This window comes from Cydia strobilella, chromosome Z, assembly GCF_947568885.1.
Source record: "Cydia strobilella chromosome Z, ilCydStro3.1, whole genome shotgun sequence".
Classification (NCBI taxonomy): domain Eukaryota; kingdom Metazoa; phylum Arthropoda; class Insecta; order Lepidoptera; family Tortricidae; genus Cydia; species Cydia strobilella.
Genome location: NC_086068.1, coordinates 862,150 through 885,906, shown reverse-complemented (window position 1 = coordinate 885,906; position 23,757 = coordinate 862,150). Strand labels below are relative to the sequence as shown.

General features: G+C 39.1%; 1 protein-coding gene across 1 annotated transcript in view; it reads left to right on the top strand.

Annotated features, from left to right (window-relative positions):
- Positions 1–23,757, top strand: part of LOC134754579 (transient receptor potential cation channel subfamily A member 1) — a 71,992-nt gene that overhangs the window by 35,195 nt on the left and 13,040 nt on the right. Inside the window, exons 5-17 of the mRNA XM_063690896.1 lie at positions 3,883–4,008; positions 5,396–5,536; positions 5,942–6,097; positions 6,276–6,515; positions 7,076–7,183; positions 7,311–7,489; positions 9,621–9,785; positions 11,339–11,453; positions 14,397–14,566; positions 14,957–15,101; positions 16,016–16,270; positions 19,370–19,655; positions 22,540–22,745. Coding sequence (XP_063546966.1) covers positions 3,883–4,008; positions 5,396–5,536; positions 5,942–6,097; positions 6,276–6,515; positions 7,076–7,183; positions 7,311–7,489; positions 9,621–9,785; positions 11,339–11,453; positions 14,397–14,566; positions 14,957–15,101; positions 16,016–16,270; positions 19,370–19,655; positions 22,540–22,745 — 2,292 coding nt within the window. The remainder of the gene's footprint in view (positions 1–3,882; positions 4,009–5,395; positions 5,537–5,941; positions 6,098–6,275; positions 6,516–7,075; positions 7,184–7,310; positions 7,490–9,620; positions 9,786–11,338; positions 11,454–14,396; positions 14,567–14,956; positions 15,102–16,015; positions 16,271–19,369; positions 19,656–22,539; positions 22,746–23,757) is intronic.

Sequence of the window (23,757 nt, the reverse complement as noted above, 5' to 3'; positions counted from 1 at the left end):
GTTCTAAGTACGGAAGATTCACTCTCTATCAAAACACGTCTATTATGACAAATATGACCGCTAGGTGGCGCAAGCGCGAACAGGCGTCCGTTCCGTAGCGGTGCGCGGCAACTAATAATAGTAGCCATAGGGCTAGACACCAAAATTGGTGTGGGCCGCATGTACATGTAGCGACGCGACGAAATCGCGGAGTGAGCCACGCCTGCCGGGCTAGCACATGATTGGATTGACTACACGTCCCTCTTTAATTAATACAGTTTGAAAAAGACGGGTAGTCTATCTCGCGGCGACATAGTTACTGTCGCTCCAATCATGTGCTAGCCGTGCTGTCGAAGTGTCGTAAGGCGAGGCGAGGCCACACAAAATTTTCCTATTTTTAACTTGTTGTATAAACAAATTGGGATGAATTTAGTTTGTTTGAAAAAACAATGAAATGCTGAAATTGGCTCGAACATATAGGTATATGGTAAGTATCATGTTTGGTATTAATTATTGTTGCTAAAATTTCCCTTAACCTCGTAAGGCCCAATGTGCATTACAATGTACACTCTGTTTCAATCTGATTTGAACTTTAGACTAACTGAATTAAGTAGCATTTCTTTTGTTTCATTGTTTTCTAAAACAAACGAAAGTCACCCTAATCTTCTATACAACAAGGTTCAAATTAAAAATAGGGAAACTTTGTATGGGTGGGCCTTTACACAGATATATGTGTTTGACACCTTTTACTGAAAACGGAATCTGCAAAGGTCGTCTTTGAAAGGAGTCAATGTCAAAGTCAAAGTCAATATATTCTTTATTCAAATAGGCCTATTTAGGAGTTTGTATAGCGATTACAATAGAAGATACAAGATAGTAGATAGAAGGCGGGATTTACAATGCGAGACGAAGGTCAAGGGTTATTAGGGCGCGGGCACACGTTTATTTGGCTGTGGGATTGGAATTAGCTTAGATCTAGATGGTCGATAAAAGACTAACGGCCTGGCCACGACCACAGGGCGGACACGCTATACATCTAAAATCACGCGTTTCTATGTGTGAACGGCACGTCTGTACACGCGTCATGCGTCATAGTATGAGTGTGTTGCTTAAAAATAGTACTGAGCGGCCGGCAAACGGCCGTCAATCTGGTGCCGCGGGGCGAGGTAATTCGAGACGGGGCGGGGCGGTGCGTGGCCGTTCTGTATGATAAAACTATTACTTATTCTGTGCCACGACATCGCGCGGCGGCGGCACCGGCGAGCGGCGGCCATAGATTGGACCGAGACACAGCGATCGGACCTTTCGTTCCCACCTACGGTTGCCGCCGCCGCCGCCGGTCGCGCAATGTCGTGGCCGGGCCGTAACGTCACGGATGTAATATAGTACCCTTTATCTATCCCTTCTGTAGGCTAGATGATAAATTTTCATTAATGGTTTCAATCGATCAGGTTTGTTTTTAGGAGCAAATGTCTATATGAGATTGCATTAAAGCAATACGAAAGTCAGAAATGATAGTCAAAGTCCGACAGTCGTACTTCACTCGCGAAACGCTCCTAGAAAAACGATAAGTGAACGTGACGTCACGGTCACTGAGAGCACATCTTGAAGTATGGACAAAATAAGAAAATTGCGTTTTTGTCGGTGAAATTTTGCGTTTATGTACATAGTTGCTATACAATCTTTTTTGGATAAAATTTAAGGAATCGAATGGTGCCCTTACTTTTATCCTTTTTGGAAGTAAAAAAAAACTTAAATTTTTAAACTTTCATGTCCTGTATTTTTGTATTATTTCGATATATTATTTCAATATCCACATTATTGTGATAAATTGCTCAGTTGCTATTTTACTAGATTTTGTTATAAAATTCAACATGGTGTCATCATCCCTTTTACCCCTTCACGCTTAAACCGCTGAAACTTTTTAGTGATGAGTGAGGGGCGGGAAAGAAAATAGGATAGTTTTTATCAATCATCATCATTATCCCACGCAGGCAAAGCCGCGGGCAGAAGCTTAGTCTTCTATAGTAAAGTATGTATTAAATGGTTTCGTTACTTAGATAGGTACTACTACTAACAAAAAGCTAAACGTTTAAAGTTTTTCTAAAACTTATAAAAAAAAAGTGTGTGCGTGTAATGTATCTTTACGTGCGATTGAGATAAAACTTCTTGGACGTTTATCGCTATGTTGGCACTTTGACGTTTGTCCTATTGTGCGTGTGCTTCTAAAAAAATCTGATTTACCCGACATGCCGATAAGGAGTATTAAAAGTAGGCTATAATTTCCGTTTATATTTCGATGTCCACAGGAAAATTGCATAACCTTAACTCATATCATAATAGTACATTATGATACAAGTGTGCTAAGTTGGTCATTACACACGAGGCGATATTGAATAAGAAAGCCGATGTGTGTAATGACCAATGCACACGCGTTTCATACGACGTTTTTCAACACACTTGTGAGAAAAAAAAGAAACTTTCATATTAATCAAATTTTAATAGTTAAAACAGTTAGTATTGTGTGTTTCATCTGTCATACTCGTACTGCCGGCCGGCCCTCGCTCGCCCCGGCCGCGGGCGGCGCGGCGGGCGGGCCGGCCGGGCCCGCCAGTCCGACCAATTAAAGAAGGCTCCCTTTCCATGCATATTATTAGCAACCAGTTAGTTTCTTAACTCAGTCGGATAATATAATGAAAAAGCACGAGTGGAATAATACACTGAAAGAGCACACGTGTTTAATATCTAGGATTATGAGCCAAAAATGAAAATGGTGGAATAAAAACGTCGTTTTGAGCAAGTGTGTTGAAAAAGTTTTTGAAATCGTACCCTACAAGGGCTCGTATCCGGTGTGCACTAGCCCTAAGGCCTTATTAAAAATATTACAGTCCAATCCCCAGATGTACGTGGGCCGTATTGTGTAGGTATACCCTCATTTGGGAATACGTTTCTTCAGCGCAGGTGTCTCATTGTCAACATACCTATTAGCTATTGAAGCTCAAGAAATGTTAAAGCTAAGTTAATGTTAAAGCTAAGAAATGTTAAAGCTAAGGTTAGTATAGACCCAATTGTTGGGTAGTTCGGACGTTCGTGGACAGTTTGTATATCGATAACTATTTTAATTGGGAATATTATACTGCATTTTGAAATGAGAAGAAAATATGAGTTCAACGTGATCTTTGTCTGTGATTCGTATCGTATCTCAGCGGATATATTGTATGCAATAAAGAAATAAAATTGTGTTCTAGAACAGGAAATTGTTATCGTGATCCCTCCTAGCAGGGAAGAAGTGCCACTGATCACTCCTAGCATACAAGAAAAAGCCGTTTTTCGAGTAGGTGATGTGAAAGTATTTTTAACCGTACTCGGCTTTTAGTAGGTATTAGGTAAGTTCAATGTTTTTGTACCCCGATTGGCAAACTAAATAGCTATAGTAAGACTATATTTACCAACTATTTACACAGGGTGGCTAAAAAATAAGTGCATTCCCGTTGCCAGGGAGATTTTGGGATTATATTGAGCAACTTTTACTATGACCAACCACGAAATCGCGTATAAAAAAATTACCATTCAATAGAAAATGGACCAGTCAAAATGTATGAAACAGCCAAAAAATTTTTTGCTATTTCGGGATTGGTCCTTTAGTAAAAGTTGCTCAGTATAATCCCAAAAACTCCCTGGCAACGGGAACGCACTTATTTTTTAGCCACCGTGTAAACATTGACCACCACTGTTATTACCAATATAAAAAGAGTGAATAGGTTGTTACTGAACCGGTGAGCTACATCTTAGGCCCTGTCTTCACTTTCCATCAGGTGTGACTAGGGCCAATCGCCGATCAGTTTATAATAAAAAAAAAAGTCATTTATTGTCAATTTACAAATAAAACACTTACTTGTACAGGTAACGGTACTCCAAACCTTCGCCAAGTACAAGAGCCAGTTTAACGTGGATTTAGGCGGCGAGCACGGCCGCACCGCGCTCCACTTTGCAGCCATACATGATCACGATCTGTGCGCCAGAGTTCTGGTAAGGTCTTTCCCAGGTAGCAGTGACGTCAGCGACGTCATAATGACGTAAATGATGGCATTATTACGTCATTATGACGTCGCTGACCAGGGTTGTAAGTGTTGTAACCCAGGTGATTAGGTGTTGATTGCAGTAAACGCAGGCACCATTCACTAGCTCTTTTTCCTATGTCAATGAGATCGGATACTCAAGTAGACCATACGCACCTAGAACCGTATGTAGCCATGTAAGTCCATGCATACTGTAACAGTGTAACCAGTGTGTCAAACATAACCACGCCATCATACCGATATACTATACTCAAGAACATGCATATCCTTCTTCTTCTTTTAAAATTATGGCTTCAGCCCAGTGGGACTATTTCGCCAGTATCAAGGTATTAAGAGGTTTAAAAACGACAAAAATTGTACGTTTGTACAAGACAGTGTACGGTGATTTGTTAGCTCTTGTAAATCGATAGCTAGACTTTACAAGAAGCACGTGGACTACCGGCCGTTGACTCCAAGATGGTGGTTAAACGCGCTTCAAAATTAATTCTCCATTCACTGCACACTACCACATTAGTTTACTGTATAATAAGCTATCGATATTACACTTTAAACAATATTAATGAGCAAAAAACAAAGTAATTAATCACGATGCTAACTACCAAGATGGCGCTCGAACCGGAAGTCAACATGCATATCATTCGGGTCTCTGTTTGACATAATTATTGTCATATTATCATTAGACATAATTTGGTTTTTCTCAGAAACGCGTAACTTTTCAGGATTGCCATAAAACAAACCTAACCTAACCTATCTATAGGACAACCCGAGGAAAATCCTGAAAAGTTAACGGTTTCAGAATTATGACTAATGATAATATGACAATCATTACATCCCAGGTAGCAAATTGATGTCAGCGACGTCATAATGACGTAATTATGGCTTCATAATGACGTCGCTGACGTCATAATGACGTATAAATGCTGTTAGGGATTATGACTTTCAATAATTATGTCAAACAAAGGGATCCCATATCATTCTTATATCCTACTACTCTTAATAAGATCCAATACGACCAAAAACCTGTTGAACAGCCAGCTTTGGTCATTCATGGCCACGACGACGCATGAGTTCTGGTAATATTATCCAGGTATACCTGGTAACGCTATCCAGGTGTAATATTACAAGATCCAATTCAAGAGTTGATGCCTTAGATGACCATGGTCTGTGTGCCATGGCATAATATCTAAAACTTGATCAGTCGATATGGTTCGGAATGAACGAACGAAAGTTTCGAATTCCTAAGGTTTTTTTTCAATATTTATCTCATTACATTTGCTTTACTTTAGCTTTAGGTGTATTTTAGAACTTTAAAACACCCAGATTGAACACGTTCACAGATTACCGACCTGGGCGCCATCTGCAAGCGTCCGTGCAACAACGGTTACTATCCCATCCACGAGGCCGCCAAGAACGCCTCCTCGCGTACCATGGAGGTGTTCCTGCAGTGGGGGGAGTCCTTAGGCTGCACTCGGGAGCAGGTATTACACTTAATACTGAAGTAATTTAGGCCCCCCCCCCTCTCAAGAACAACGAGGAAGTTCCTAGGCTGCACATACATAAACATAAACTTAAACATAAACATGAACATAAACATAAACATAAGCATAAGCATAAGCATAAGCATAAGCATAAGCATAAGCATAAACATAAACATAAACATAAACATAAACATAAACATAAACATAAACATAAACATAAACATAAACATAAACATAATCACATAATCAGGCCTCGGGACAGCTTGTGCCGCGAGTCTGGCGACTGCACAGCGCTGTTCTTCAGCCCGCACCTATCTCTTTGCTTTTTAAGAGAAATAAAAACTTAATAGCTATCTATAGGGGGAATACATGCCTTCATGTTGTCATTATGTTTGTATTGTCCAGATGATCTCGCTATACGATAACGAGGGTAACGTGCCGCTGCACTCGGCGGTGCACGGCGGCGACATCAAGGCCGTGGAGCTGTGCCTGAGCTCCGGCGCGAAAATATCTACGCAGCAACATGACTTGTCGACACCGGTGCATCTGGCGTGTGCCCAGGTTGGTTAACCTATAGCTGGTTACAGGAATGGTGGACTAATTTATATAAAGTTGTCCACTTCACTTTTTATTTATTGTTCAGTATTTTATTTGTTCTCTCTCTCTCTCTCTCTCCTTAGCCCTTTTATGTATACTGCTACGATTTGTAAGTACAATGTCCTCAACCCTTTTTCCACAGGGCGCTTTAGAAATCGTCAAGCTTATGTTCACAATGCAGCCTAAAGAGAAGATAGCCTGCCTGACCTCCTGCGACGTCCAGCGCATGACGCCCCTCCACTGTGCCGCCATGTTCGACCACCCGGACATCGTGGACTACCTTGTGAAGGAGGGCTCGGACATCAACCCCCTGGACAAGGAGAGAAGATCACCACTTCTTCTGGCTGCCTCTAGAGCTGGATGGAGAACAGTTCATACTCTGGTAAAGAAGAGATCCTTTCAGATCTGCAAGTGATATCTCCCAGGTAACATTTATACGTCATTATGACGTCCATTACGTCATTGTGACGTATTATGACGTCACTATGGCGTCATTATGACGTCGCTAACGTCACTTTGCAACCTGGGCTGGTGCGAGAGAGCAGACAATACCCTAGAAAAGAAAAGAAGTTCATCCTTTATTCTCGCTGCCTCTTGGGCAGGTCGGCGGACACATGAAGGGAAGGAAGGGGTAGTAATCGAAATGATGTAAATAGTAGATGTAAGATGTGTAGAAATAAGTATGGAAACTGTGACCTATAATAACCTTATGAATCTTCTCAAACGATTTTGACGCGTAAGACTAGGGATTTACGCGTCAAAATCGTTTGACGCGTAAGACCCTAAGAAAGAAACAATGGCTTTTGTGTGACCGGTTGGCCATTGTGTCTGAGCGCGTGCCATTGGGCGACTTTTCATCTTACCCCGCATGAGTGCCATCGACAATAAGGTCCCTTTTCATAGAAAATACCACATATTTCATTCCAACTTTGTACTTGCCAGATCCGTCTGGGCGCCGACATTCGGCTGAAGGACATCAATTCTCGCAACGTACTGCATCTGGTCGTGATGAACGGTGGCAGACTGGAAGACTTCGCTGCCAACTGCAAGGTAATAGCAGAACTTAACCATCGATAGACACATGCATATATCTATATCACATTGCTTACGTAACTTTGCCCCTTAATATAATGCGTAAAGCATTAATTAATTAAGCAGTCGAAAATCTCCCCACCAGGACCGCTGCGAGAAGAGCCTAGCCGAGCTCCTGAACGAAAAAGACATGACCGGCTGCTCTCCCCTCCACTACGCGAGCCGCGAGGGCCACATCAGATCCCTAGAGAACCTCATCAGATTAGGAGCCTGCATCAATCTGAAAAACAACAATAACGAGAGCCCTCTGCATTTTGCTGCCAGGTATGATATTTTAAACATCAAACATTTATTCAGCAAATAGGCCACAGGGGCACTTTTACATCTCAATTTTTACAAGCAATAAAATTAACCGAAAATTACAAAAAACAATTACAAATATGGAATAATTAAAATATTAGATACTTTGTTAAGCGAGGTTTAGACTAGCAAGAACTTGCATGAAATTTTCGTTACATTGCGGTATTTGATCAACGGGAGTCTCGACACCAACTACAAATTTGTTGCATTTGGAGTCGAGACTCTTGGTCCATGGGGCCCCGCAGCACAGGGCCTATACCGGCAATTGGCGAAGCGGCTGGTGGATGGGACCGGAGATAAGAGAGCTGGCAGCTTCCTCGCCCAACGCTTGAGCATAGCGATCCAGCGAGGAAATGCTGCCAGCATCCTCGGCACCATGCCACTGGGGCCCATTTTAGATTTAGATTTTTAGTTTTATAGTAGTTTTAGTTTAGTTAATTGTAGTTTAATTTTTTCTGTAAGGCTTTATTTATATTTTTTAAAGTTAATGCTTGGCAGATGGTTACATTATAATGTATGTTAATTCATGATAAACATGATTTTCAACCTCAGGGAATGTAGATACCAATTAAGAAATCACTATCAACCTTTTGAATACAGTTTATTTTAGTAGTCGGCAATGTAACTTAAATAGCATGCAAGTTCTTGCTAGTCTAAACCTCGCTTTAGAGATGTATCCAGTTTAAATGTCAAATTACACAAAAAAAAAACTAATAAAAAATATACCAACAACAGACAATTACTAAAATTGTTTAGAGATGTAAAAGTCTCAAGGTGTCAGAGATAAAATATATACATGTATAGTAAAAAAAACGGTCATCATATTATCCTTAGAGGTGTAAAGGGTCTTAATAAGTGATATCTTAATAGGATTTAAGTAGGTATGGCTCATGATTTCATCTTCTTTCTGCTGTTATTATGTATGTTAACATTATGTCCTTAATTATGAACCTCCAGGTCTGTTTCTTAAGTACGTTAAGTATAGTGCGACATAAAATAGTAAAAATTAAATTAAATTAAATTAAATAATTATTTATTTCAGAAATTCAATTTCCATAATATATTAGTTACTTATTCTATTAACTCTTAACCTATGTTAGTGACAATATCTATGTATGTAATCTATCTATACTTTAACTATATATAATTAAATGGAACTAAAAAAAATCTATACTAAATAGGGTATTTGACTACTTATCAAATCAGTTTCTTTTTTCGAACTGTCAAAACGATTTTGCTACTATGGAATTTATATGAAACACTAGCATGTGACGTTACAATCAAATTACCTGCTCTTTATAGTTTTATACGGGTTTTAAATTAGAAATTGTGTCTAAAAATAACTGCTGTATGCGTTTTTCTATTAATCTTCTGGTGCAATCTTTCATGCAAGGTGTAACATAATTTATTTTAAATACCGTCAAATACCCTTTTGTTGCCATATTTAAGCATTTTACGTCAAAAATGTGACAGTTACGTAGGAACTGGCGCTAGGGTTGCCACCTTTTTTCTTTACACACATAGTATTTTTGTCAAAATATTGACAAAATATAGTATTTACTGGGAAAAATAAAAAAAAATATAGGACGCCGATTTGAGGCGAATTAAAAATGCGAATTTACGATGTGATATCGGTGACATTTATATAACCCTTTCTTGAGTTATGAAAATATAGTATTTTTCGTACTATATTGTTTTTGTATAATATATAGTACAATTGTGTAAAATATAGCACGATACTACCCCAGTAGCATTTATACGTCATTATGACGTCAGCGACGTCATTATGACGTAATAATGCCGTCATTATGACGTCGATGACGTCATTTTGCTACCTGGGTATACATTATAGTATGGGTGGCAACCTTAACTGGCGCCCTCAATAATTTTCTACAATTTCTTGTCGGACTATACCTACACTACATTGTTCTATAAATCCATTTGTATATGTGTTTGTGTTCTAAATAAGAAAAAAAATCGGTATTTTTACAGTAAGTACCTCGTGCATTTGCTCTCAAGAATCACTTGGGAATGTGGAACTGCTACTGAAGACCATAAAATGATCGCATTTTGAACTGTTTTGTAAATTATACAGATACGGACGTTACCACACAGCCTGCCAGCTTCTTGACTCTGACAAGGGCACGTTCATAATCAACGAGAGCGACGGCGAGGGCCTGACGCCGCTGCACATAGCGTCGCGCGAGGGCCACACTAGGGTCGTGCAGTTGCTGCTGAATCGAGGGGCACTACTGCATAGGTTTGGAATTTTGAAGTCAGTTAAAATTGTTTGGGCATGGACGAAAGAAAAGAGAATGAATGAGTTGCTGATACATTTAGATCACTACGGTTACACTCACTAGTATTATTAGTCGCTTTTGACATATTTCGGACTGGTTGGGAGTCCTTCCTCAAGCTCGAGTGCTCGCGGCGGCTGTACTCCGTGCACAGCCCGCGTCGCCAGTGTGTGTGAAGACGGCTAACAAAGAGAGTGTATAAGGGAGAGGTAGAAACGGGAGTTGGAAGGGGCCAAGATCTCGGTGGACTTTCTCTGATAAGATCGGGGAAATCCTGAAGAAAGGCCAGGTCAAGAGCACCCTACACCGGCGAGTGTATGAGGAATGTTATGAAAGTGAAGGAAGCGAGAGGTATGTCAGGATTGTAGCAAGTGGAAATCCGTGGTCTCTGCCTACCCCTCCGGGAAATAGGCGTGATTATATGTATGTATCTATGTATGTGCAACAATGTATTTCACAGCCTTCTTTTTAGGAATGTAAAGGTAATATGTTCTACGGAAGGCCAGCGCTGGTTGTGTACCTATTACCATTATGCTGAGTTGGGTTGGGTCCATTTCGGGGTGGTGGTGCACACTGAATGTTCTGTTTTTTCTGCTTTTGTTGTCTGTACATGTTCGTACATGTTTTGCTACTGTCACAAATTAAATGTTTTACATATTTATCTTTACGGCTGAATAAACTAATTTTTATTCGATTTAATTTGCACTTGCAAATTGTTTCTTACAGAATCGACGAAGTCATCGATTCGAGTATGATAGACTTAGATAATGGCAGTGACAGTGAATAATAAATAATAATACCTAATTAGTATAAATGTTTCATTGCCCAAAAAAACTGAAAAACACGGTATAAAACGAAAATTTTAAAACGTCCTGGAAAAAAGATTTGTTTTTTTTCGAGAATTTTCAACCCTATATACAGTAGATATATAGCAGGTTTATTAGAAACATTTAAATCTAACGGGAAGTTGAATCGATTGACATCTGATAACCTAAAGGATTCATGCATGTAGCTAATAATTAATCAATGAATTTATAAGTAACCCGTTTTCGCTGCACTTACGCTAAATTAAAAATGTTTCAGTTGCAATCTGAAAGCACCTTTAACGTTGACCATTATCACAGAATAAGTAATACCTGAACGACGGGACGACTTAGACGCATTTTATCCGGATTGGCGGGACACTACAAACGACAGGGTCGAGTGGAGGAAACGAGGGGAGGCCTTTGCCCAGCAGTGGGACACTAAATTAGGCTAGTAAAAAAAAAAAAAAAGTTATACCTAGTATTATCAACAAGAACGGCCACGCACCGCACTCGAATGCCCTCGCCCCGCGACAGCAGATTGACGGCCGTTTGCCGGCCGCTCAGTACTATTTTTAAACAACTTACTCACACTATGACGCATGCCGCGTGTACAGACGTGCTGTTCAAACAGAAACGCAAGTGATTTTTGATGTTGTCCGCCCTGTGCCATTATCTCATTATTAGTACTAATGTTATAACCGTCAAAACAGGGACCACAACGGCAGGAACCCTCTCCACTTGGCGGCCATGAGCGGTTACACGCAGACCATCGAGCTGCTGCGCTCTGTGCACTCGCATTTGTTGGACCAAGTTGACAAAGATGGGGTAAGCATTACGTACACAAGAGGGATCCCACACTATAGTCTGTATCTTTAGGTAGTTAAATAAATGTAAACAATGTGTTATTACATTCGGGTACTTGAAACATTTATCAGTTAATACTACACAATAGCATTAGACATCAAGGAGAAATATACGCGAAACCATATAAAACGGCCTTACTTTCCAAAAGTGTATATGGAATGGCACCCATATTATATAATAAACTCCCAAAATCCATCTTAGACTGTAATAATTTACAACATTTTAAGAAAATTTTGCATGACTTTTTATCAAAAAAAGCCTACTACTACTCCATTCAAGACCTCTGTGACAAATTTTAACATTATAGCGTAACATTACATATGAGACCGCTTTTGTTAAGAGGCCGTAGTCGATTTTGGAGCAAAAATTTTAAATTGATAGATTTAGTCGTTGAAATTATACACGTTTTGTTACGTAATATCTAAATAACAAGTATTGGTTTCTATTAGCACGTCTTCTCATCTTGCCTTTTAATAATGAGGTCGCAAGCGTGCGTCACCGGTAATATATGAAAAGAAGGGGCAGTTTTAAAAAAATCATCAAAAATTGATGGTGGTAAATTTTACAAATTGATGTATAAAAATAGTTTCAACAAATGTTGTAGATTGTTTAAGTATCAAAATTACGTTGAAATTAAGTCGATTTTCAGAGAAATTGTCACTTGTTTTGAAGTAATTTCTGGAGAAAATTGATTTCGTCTAACTTTCATTTACACTACTTCAAAGTCATAATAATAAAAATGTAGTCTGATAAACGTCAAGTACAGGATATGTGTAATACAAAATTACCATGTTTAGCCGTCCAAACTTTACGAAATTTACAATTAAGAGCGACAAAATCAGTGCTTTACGCGCGTTTACCTAAACGTCCATCAGAAAAGTAAACATTACTAATTTAGTGAGTCTGTTTTCAACAAATTGATTTGATAAAAGGTAAGATAAGAAGATGTGCTAATAGAAACCAGTACTTGTTATTTCAATTAGGTAACAAAAGGTGTACAATTTCACCGACTAAATCCCTCAATTTTACATTTTTGCGACTAAAATCGACACCGGCCTCTTAACTTATATGTAAATATATTGTAATTTGCATGACTTATGTTTTAAGTAGTAGTAAGTAGTTATAAGTTTAACTGTTTGTACGCCTAATGGCAAGACCATGGTGATTCCATGTCTTTATGTTCCATCATTGTATATACCCATGTTCTACAGACAATAAACGAATTATGAATTATGAATTAACCAACCAAATAGAAAACTGCCTGGATCTGTTCCTCATCGTTCTAACTTTTTTTCTAGTTAATTTAATCGAGTAATGTTTTCATCTACCCTCAAATAGTTAAATAATCGATCTCGTTTTAGGTCCTTTATGAGGTCGAAGTAATAGCATATATTACAAAACTAAATTACTATTGACATAGAGTAACTGATACTAGAGCGGTACTGTCATAGTAAATTTTGTAACCCCAGTAAATTCACTGCCATCTGTCGACACACTTTAAAACTAAAAATGAAGATTTATAAAAATACGATAGAATGTATTTAAATATAGATAAATGATTTTTTTTATTTGCATTAATTATTTTTATGATTTTGACCCATGTTCTTTCACTGATATGCGTTAAAATGGTTAAATAACAAACGAAACCGTCAACGCCATCTATACGACTGTAGGCCAAAACTAGTAGCGCCCTCTGAACGAGAATCAAATTTTCTTGATTTTCGAGGCACGTTTTTTCCTTAGACTGTATCCATCTATTACGGAGTTATATCTATCTTTGCTATTGATTATCATTTCATCCCGATATATTACTATTACCAAAATAGCACGATTTTGTCTATAAGTTTTGACACATCCATTTAAATTAATTGACTTGAATTTTCTTGCCCAATAAAATACCTAACTGTGGTTTGTTTACATTCTTTTAAATACCTATAGATACAGACATAGCGTCTTTTCAGCATTGGTGTCTAGAAAATTTCATTTATTCATTCATTTACAACATACATTGTGTTTGAATAACAGATATTTACAAAATTAAAAATAACATGCAATAAAATAAAATGCTAAAACTAGCCGTCAGTACATATGAAAGGAAAATAAAAACAATAAGATACATAATATTGCCTTCGGTTACCGCGATAGTTACTCATGAAATAAAACTACACCCGTTGACCACGAACGCTGTAAAGAGTTCGAAACGTCGGGATGTATTATAAATTCAATATACGCGATATAATCCGTTTTCATAGTTTTATTTCAATAAGATACAATTAATAAAATGTCAATCATTTTTAATAATAACAAATTTGACTAAATGTTACCATCTGCTACGAATTCGGTTACAGAATAATATGCCTTTTTTAAAAGAAAACTTTTGAGTCTCGCTTTAAAAATATTGCTGTTCATCTGTTTAAACTCAACTGGCAGCTTATTAAAAAGGTAGATTGACTGGTAGCATGTAGCGTGCTTAACAATATTCAGCCTAGGTACTATCTTGTTACTTAAGTCTTTCCTTCTAGAAAGCAGTCGGATCTCTCTTTCGTCCCTATTTTCAAAAGTATTCAAGTGTAAATGGTGTCCATGCGCAGTTGCTCCAGCGCAGCGAGCAGCAGCCATAGACCCAGGTAGCAAAATGACGTAAAATCACGTCAGCGACGTCATAATGACGTAATAATGCCGTCATTATGACGTCGCTGACGTCATTTTACGTCATTTTGCTACCTGGGGAGTTGGCTAGACGCCGCGCCGACGCTCGAGACGCTAGTGTGGATGTCTTGTCTTGTTCCGTTAATTTATAAATCAATAATTTATTTATTTCGAATCAGGCGATCCATAAAGAGAAGTTTTTTGACGAATGAATTCGTAGTCGACTTAAAAAAATGTTTCTTTCGTTATTTTTAGAACACGCCCCTCCACCTGGCCACGATGGAGAACAAGCCCAACTCCATAGCATTATTATTGTCTATGGGCTGCCGTCTCAGCTACAATAACATGGATATGAGCGCCATCGACTACGCCATCTATTACAAATTCCCTGAAGCCGCGTTGGCTATGGTCACTCACGAACAGAGGTATATAGTTGTTTATTGATGTTCATCGTGCGTCTCGCTCGCTTCGACAAGAACGAGCTAAATGCACGCGCTACTGACATCTTTTTCGATGTCAGAATGTAATTAAGCCTCCAGGGTATTTCCATCCATCGCCATCCCTTTAATCGCCCACTGCTGAGCATGCCTCTCTTCGACTACGCCACTTATCCCGGTCCTGAACCAAGCTCATCCAGAAGTGACCCCATCCGAATGTCCACCCAACGAGCCAACGGACGCCAGGCACTCCTTTCATCTTCAAGCGGCCACCATTCCGTTAACATTTTCCAGGGTATTTCCGATGTATATTTGTTTTGGCGTGTACCCGATATTTTGGCAGTTCTTCTAAGTGTAACCCTGCACGTTTTGATCCAGGGCCCACGAAGTAATGGCACTAAGGTCCGACCGGCACCCGTGCGTCACTCTCGCCCTGATCGCGTACATGCCCCGCGTGTTCGAGGCAGTGCAGGACAAGTGCATCACGAAGGCCAATTGTAAGAAGGATTCTAAGAGCTTCTACGTAAGTACAATATAACAGGTAATGCTTGCAGTGAGGGGTTCGGGGGTTTAACCCTGGCTTATACCGAAGCGAGGGCCTCATGAGAGATAATAAGCTAAAAACTTGTACACCTTCCGCGTGACCGCGTGAAAAATGTTTGGAATATTACTTGTTGCTCATTTTATGATTTCAGTTTTTACCTACATGTAAACATTATTATTTGACCAAGAACCCTGGATATTCACGAAAAACAATTTCTATGACTTTTGACCCTAAATAACTTCCGAGTTCCGACGAGTATACGAAATTTTCTGTGACTTTGAAGACAATGTTTGAAATGCCATAATGAACGTGTGTGTAGTTTCCAGCTTATATCTTTCTCCGAGGAGGTGAAACCCTAAATCTAACTGGCTTCAGCTGTCGGATAGAATTTTAAATGCAAGAATTTTGAATGAGTAGGTACTAACATTTCATGACAGGCGAATGATAATGATTGACATAGAACTAGTATAAGTAAAGTACTTGCGCACATAGTAAGATTTTATTTTAAAAAATTAAGAAAATACACTGAGTTAATGGATATCAACACCCATTTTGCATTTATCTTTGAACATGAACATGCTACTCTTTGAACATCCACATTTTTGCAGTGGAAATATTGTATATAGTGATTAAAAATACGTCTCTAAGTAAAAATTGTTTGCAAAACTGAACTTTGCTTGACAGCTACGTAAAGTACAGTTTTTTTACAATTGTATTAAGAAAGAAGTGAGTAATAATAAATATCCTTTATTGCATTAATAGGTAATTTAAAAACTTGAATCCAGCGCTGTTGTAAAACTTGGAAAGGTAATTTAAGCTTTTTTTAATATAGAATAGCATTCTAACGATATCGAACGCTGAACTAATGCAACTAAGCGGCTTTTCCACTTTAGATCAAATACAACTTCGAAGCCCTTTGCCCTGTCCTAACGGACGACGAAACGAAGAAACAGGACGCCGTCCCCAAATCACAGACCGTACCGCTCCCCGCGTTGAACGTAAGTAGAGTAAACTTTATTAATAGTATATTCTTCTCACAGATTAAGTATTCTTTTGGCAACTACCAACACTCAAAGGAGGAGATTGAGGCGCTGAGGGTCGCGCTGAACGACCCGAAGTATAGACCAGAACCGTTGATCGTGGTCAACGTGAGTCTGCTTGACTTTGGGGCTTTGGCCATGGGATTGTGGGACACTAAAATACATACCAAACATTTTTTTAATGACACGGAAGTTCGTAGCATGATGCAGTCTGCAATTAAGAATAAAGATCATTTATTTTCAGCTAAAGGTTACAGACATTCCAGGGGTCTCCGCACTAGGCAGTGCCTGTATCGCGGGGAACCAATAACAATTTAAATATCAGACTTTGTTACAATTAAAAACTATAATTTAGTAAGAAACTACTAACTACAAACTAAGGCTTAATCTAGACACAATATTGAAACTAAATTTTGTTAAATATGGCTTCTGTATTTAACAAATCTCTATTTAACAAAATTTAAATATGGCTTCTGTCTCGGCATAATACAATTACATTAGATAATTGACATTTCCTTGCAACAATGCGGTTTGCTGCAATGCTGCGCTAAAATTCTGTCGCAAATGCAATGTTATCTATAATTATAGAGAAATAACTTATTCTTTTTATGCTATAGCTGATTCGGAGTCGACAAAGAGTGACACTCATTTAAGACCAATAGGGTATTTGACTACTAATCAAATCAGTTTCTTTTTTCGAACTGTCCAAACGGTTTTTCTACTATGTAATTTATATGAAACACTAGCATGTGACGTCACAATCAAATAACCTACTCTTTATAGTTTTATACGGGTTTTAAAATAGAAATTGTGTCTAAAAATAACTGCTGTGTACGTTTCTCTATTAATCTTTTGGTGCTTTATTTCATGCATGGTTTATTTTAATTTATTTTAAATACAGTCAATACCCTATTGTCAGTCTGCCTGGAAAAACAGGATGAGATGGTCTGCTTTGTATCATCTCGAAATGTTTTGAGGCGCGAAATAAATATTCAACGACGTCACGATAGAATTGCTGTCTCCTATGTGGTCTCTTGGAAGTAGCTGTAGAGAGTGTAGAGTATATAAGAGCCCGTCCTCACTTGTCGGATGTCGGGCCCGGATGTCCCAGTTTTTTTTTTTAATGAAATAGGAGGCAAACGAGCAGACGGATCACCTGATGGTAAGCGATTACCGCCGCCCATGGACACCCGCAACACCAGAGGGGTTGTAAGTGCGTTGCCGGCCTTTAAGATGGGAGTACGCTCTTTTCTTAAAGGTTTGAAGGTCATATCGGTCCGGAAATACCGCAGGCGACAGTTCATTCCACAGTTTAGCTGTGCGAGGCAGGAAGTTTCCAGAGAAACGCACAGTTGAGGACTGCCAACCATCTAAGTGGTGAGGATGGTAATGTTGTCGCGTAGGGCGATGGCGAAAAGAAGAGGCAGGGATTAATCCGAACAATTCCTCGGAGCACTCCCCGTTATACACGCGATGAAAATGCAGAGCGAGGCCACATCTCTACGCAGCGCCAAGGAGTCAAGCCGTTCCGAAATACGCTGGCCGTCGACAATTCGAGTCGCTCTTCGTTGGATGCGGTCCAGAGGGAGAAGCTGGTATTGGGGTGCCCCTGCCCATAGATGAGAGCAGTATTCCATGTGCGGGCGAACCTGCGCTTTATACAGCTGTAGGCGGTGGTGGCGGTAGTTGCAGGCAAATCGGTTTCCGGCAAGTATATAATATGTTTTGCCACTGGGACATCTTATTAAAATCCGGGCCCGACATCCGACGAGTCAGAACGGGTTCTTATTAGCTTCAAAACAGCTGTTAGCTACTTTTAAGGGAATCTAACAGAAAAAGATGCTAAACGAGTGTGGCGTCATGTATAATAGAGTCAAACCTAGAAAAGTCTGCAGAGATTTTGACAACACACGCAGTGCAGGTGTTATTTTAAACGTCAAACCTATGAAATTCTCTCTCTTCTTCCTACCCTTATCCCACGTTATGTGGGGTCGACACAACATGTTTTTCTCTTCCATTCTCCTCTATCTTTTGTCACCTCAGCACTCACTCCTTTCTTTCTCATATCCTCTTTCACACAATCCATCCATCGCTTTTTGGGTCTACCATACGCTCTCCGTCCATCAACATTCATCCCTAACATTCTTTTGCCTATATGGCATTCATCCCTCCTCATCACATGCCCATACCACGCTAACCTACTACTTCTTATCTTCTCCGTTACTGGTGCTACTTTCAAACTTCCCCTAATTTACTCATTCTTCAAACTTCTATGAAATTATGACGTATAAATAACACTGGCACTGCGTGTGTTGTCAAAATATCTGCACACTTTTCTTGGTCTAACTCTATTTCGCGCCTCATACTACGACGAGAAATCCATTGGTCGTTTTTAGATTAGCTCTCTCGTCAGTTATTTTAGTCAAAATGTCGAGAATTCATATGTATTTTATTGTTGCCACTATTCATGTGCGTGTATGTCACTAACGCCATGAACTGGGAATTAATGTCATCGAAATGTAACATAATAACCTATAAGCATCACATTTTTCTCTTCCCCCTCAGTTCATGGCAAAACACATGTCAAAGCTTATAAGCACGGGTTGTGGGTTTTACATGTTACACACACTTGTATAAAACACACATAATATAGGTATAAGCACTTGTAAAATACAACTCACTATGTTACACATAGTTACAATCAAACAATGTTGGATGGGTAATCAAAGGATAAATGTCTTTACTTTAAAAATTATGAATGAGCTAAGAATAATTCCACACAACAAAATGTGATACAGAACTTTACTTTCTGTCTGTATTTAAAGATAAAGGTAGTACCTGCTTGCTTTCCGACATACCTATTGAGGTGCCTCATGAGTTGCCTCGAGAAGCACCTCATGAGGCACTTCACAATTGACTACTAAACCATGACATTTCAGCTCGAACCTCAATAGGTATGTCGAAAAGCAAGCAGGTATGCTTTCCGACATACCTATTGAGGTGCCTCATGAGTTGCTTTGAGAAGCACCTCATGAGGCACTTCACAATTGACTACTAAACCATGACATTTCAGCTTGAACCTCAATAGGTATATCGGAAAGCAAGCAGGTATGCTTTCCGACATACCTATTGAGGTGCCTCATGAGTTGCCTCGAACAGCACCTCATGAGGCACTTCACAATTGACTACTAAACCATGACATTTCAGGCGATGGTAGCCCACGGACGAGTAGAACTCCTCGCGCACCCCCTCAGCCAGAAATATCTTCAAATGAAGTGGCACTCCTACGGGAAATACTTCCATCTAGCCAACTTATTGTTCTACAGCATATTCCTGACGTTTGTGACGGTGTATTCGTACTTGCTAATGATGAATACTGACTCGAGCTTTGATAATGCGAAGTGTGAGACGAAGAGCTCAAGTGACACTGGTAATGACACAGGGCAGAATAGCACGGAGGTGGACTGTAGGAACAGAGGAGATTTTCATGCAAGTAAGTACAGTATTTATTAAAAATATTGATTGTATTATATGTCTAAGATGCTTTAAATTTCTTCCCGTCGCATGTATAACGGGGAGTGCTCTAAGGAATGAGGGCTATCGTTTTTTTTGCTCACCAGTTGGCGCCTCTGTTGATGGTGGTCCAAAAGACTAAAGAACAGCTGTCAGTCATTGCAGTGACAAGTGACATTTGACATTTCGAACTTTGCGAAGACCACCATCCACACTAGCGCACCTAGCGGCGAATTCATACGCGTTAGCCCTCATTGTTCTGATTAATCCCTGGCGCCAACATTTCTATATTCACCACTTTAGATGGTTAGCGTTCCTCAACTCGGTTTCTCCAGAAACTTCCTGCCTCGCACAGCTGAACTGTGGAATAAACTGTCGCCCGCGGTATATCCGGACCGATACGATTGTCAAACCTTCAATAAAAGACCGTATATCTTAAATGCCGGCCCTCTAGTCTGGTGTTGGAGATGCCCATTGTTTTATGCCATATTATTTACAACATACTTGTGACAATGTGCAGTTCCCGACTACCCTTCCCTTTCCAAAATCATAACTCACGCCGATCGTTCGGGAACGCTCGGCAGAATGCGATCTGCCTCCGAGCTTGACACATATCGCGCGTGTGCGTTCAGGACTTCAAAAAGAACTCAAAAGGGTGAAGTTCTACACCCTCCGTGTCGCGTGTGCCTTCCGAAACCAAAGGCCCTCCGAGCACTGTAATTTGGACAATTAAAAGGACGAGCTGCGAGTAGTTGAGTACCATCCCTTCACCTTTCTCTCACCCCCTACACATTGTCACATACTTAAAGTCAAAGTGGACACGTGGAAACGCAAAAGAGAGACAGGATAGACTCATTCAAAATGTGGTTCGAAATAGATATTTTTAATATTTGCATGTTAAAATTTGCCAGCGCTTTGGTGCGAACTGTGATGCTGAGTATAGCAACTATAGTTTGTCAAGCAAATCTTGTCAGTAAATAAGAACAAAAAAAACTATACTCATCCTTTTCTTTTGGGTGCTAGTACTAGTGTAAGACAAAGATAGTATGGTTCTCTCTATGTTTGAAATAAGACAGTCCTTTGACAAACTATAACTACGTAACTTCGACAACTATCTAGTAAAATTCAATGAACTTTAAAACTTTCAGACACTTCCCTTTTATAACAACTTTGTAAATTAAAACTTTAGTACTTTCGCTGTTTTATGGCAAACCGTTCGTAACAGTACACGCTTGGTGATTAATTTTCCTTAGCGCCCGTGGTGGGAAAAAATAGGGTATTTGACCGTATTTAAAATAATAGTTATTTGTTATACAAGGGTGCAAAGTTGTATTTTACCCGCGAGTGTGGAATTGAAACATGAGCAAGCGAAAGGATTCTATAGTTGAACCACGAGCGAAGCGAGTGGTTCTAAAATAGAATCCTGAGCGTAGCGAGTGTTTCAACACACGAGAAGTAAAATACATTTGCACCCGTGTGTAACACAAAACTTTTCCCCTCACTATAGCGAGGAAAGTGCAACATCCACAGGCGTTAGATCATCTTCATCACTGGAATCACTAATTTGTTTACGATATTATAACAGAAAACACTAGAAATTCTGATTTTTACGTGAGTCGGTGAGAAGAACAGTAAAAATTTTGTTGACAATGTTGACATTTCTGTTCTGCCGTATGAAATGTCAACGATGCGTTTTGAAATTGCATCGACTCAACTTGTGCGTTCAGAATTATATTTAACATCATTATAAAAAATCTAACGTTTCATATGGAATTTTAAGGTTTATGACTTAAAATTATTAACTAAAGCTAAATTTGGTATTTTTTTATTAGATTCTCAAACCATTTATTTAAGGATAATTAATATCGAACGAACCATTATTATGAGCGTTTTACGTTTTGTTATCTGTCAAGCTACTTAAACACGCTCCATCCAAGGTCAAATTACTTTCCCCACTAGTGGATAAAATGCGTTTTTCCCCGCTTGTTTTAAAGGATAATAGACGGCTTTCCGACCTAGTGAGGGGAAAATTATTTTACACCATGCATGAAATAAAGCACCGGAAGATTAATAGAGAAACGTAGAAAGCAGTTGTTTTTAGACACAATTTCTATTTTAAAACCAGTATTAAACTATAAAGAGTAGGTAATTTGAATGTGACGTCACATGCTAGTGTTTCATATAAATTCCATAGTAGCAAAATCTTTTTGACAGTTCGAAAAAAGAAACTGATTTGACTAGTAGCCAAATACCCGATTGTATGTCTACACGGCTACCTGAGGTTTTCATCGATTTTTGACAAGTTTTGAATAGTATCTCCTACTTTTGCACTACATATAGAACTATAAGACAAGCGGCTATCGGTTCTTCAATCTTTTATCTCCATTTTTGTCTACCGGATTGTGAAAAAAATGAATACTTATTTATTTATGATTGTTTTAAACATTGTCTAAAAAATACACTTTTTTCGTATCTCGATTGCTGTGAAAGATCTTACTTATACGAAATCTACATATTTGGGTTCGTCTTAGACGTCTCTAAAATTTGTCTAAGGTTTTAATTTTAAACTAATTAACACAAAAGTTATGGCCAGAAAACCAGTTACTAAAATTGTTCAACTTTGATGCCAAATATTTCGAAAACAATGAACTTTGAAATAAATATGGGATACTATATTGCTAAAATCCGTTGCTGTTAATATGATAAGCTACAAAAAACATTAGAAAACTAAGGTATTCAAACCGAAGGTCATTGGGGCATGGGATCCCCTTCTACACTCATTAACCAAGCATACTACACTCACAGTGTCACTACGCTTGTTTGCCTACATTGGTATCTCTGTTCTAAAATGTACTTCTCCCCAGATTTCGAGGTGCTCGTAACCATGTACACAAGCACGGTGGCCATTTTGATTCACAACGCGCTCTGCCTGGTACTAGGCGCATATAAGATGAAAGAGCAGAAATGGCACTATATGGTAGATCCGTCCAATCTCGTGTCGTGGGTGCTGTATGTATGCTCGACGATCATGGTTCTACCGACGGTGCTTGGGTTTTACACTGAGATACAGGTGCGTATGTGTATTCTGGCAAAGGAATTTCTCTCTAGGATTTGCCACATGGGATGCGTTCTGCGGTCAGCGGTTAGGCCAAACCCGCATGTACAACATTGACAGCAACCTTTGAAGTTGAAGTTTGACCTGACCGCTGCCAGAACGCATCCAGTGTGGCAAATCCTTTAAGGGCAAATTGCAAGGGGCAAAAATGCGGTAGAAATGTTAAAGTTAAGTTTCACTCACTTAACATTAATAATTTAATGCATTACAAACAATTTCGCTTTACACGGGGTCGCTCAACAACCGACGCTGGCGTTGAGCTAATTAAACAGATTTTTATTATTATTGGGTTGTTATTTATTTAGCTACCCATACAACAATTTTCGGTCGCCGTTACGACGCAAATGTGTCGACACCGTTTTTTCCGGTCACAATTCCGGTCGCAGTGTCGTCGCCGTTACGACACCTCTACCAGAAATTTTAATGGGGAGTTGACACATTGTTATCAGTTTTTTTTCAACACAGAAACAGTTTGGTAACGGTTACAATACATTGTGTATAGATTTGGTCACAAACTGAACGCAAAGTGTATAAATAGTACATAGAAAGAAAGAAAAGAAAGAAAAAGCATTTATTAGCACAACATAACAAGACTAAAACTAGAAATAATTAAACAGAATGAGGTTGCGCTAAATGGTCCTTACTCAGCTTGGTGTCACGGTGTGAGCCAACATGGCACACTCCGCGACGCTGATTTTCAGTAAGGCCCAGTAGATGGACTAGTAAACACAATGTAAAAAATAAATAAGGGTAAGCTTAAACATTGTGCAATATGGGGCGTTAGTTATACATTACAAACGAGAGTCTAATTTTACAGACTCGAGTTTGCAATATTATTCGCCCCGAGTTACATACAATGTTTTTCATCACACTTGCGATACAAGAATGAAATATAAAGACAAAAAAAAATGTTAATTAGTTCTAGAAACTTCATAACTCCCCAGGGAAATAGTTATTTGTTATACAA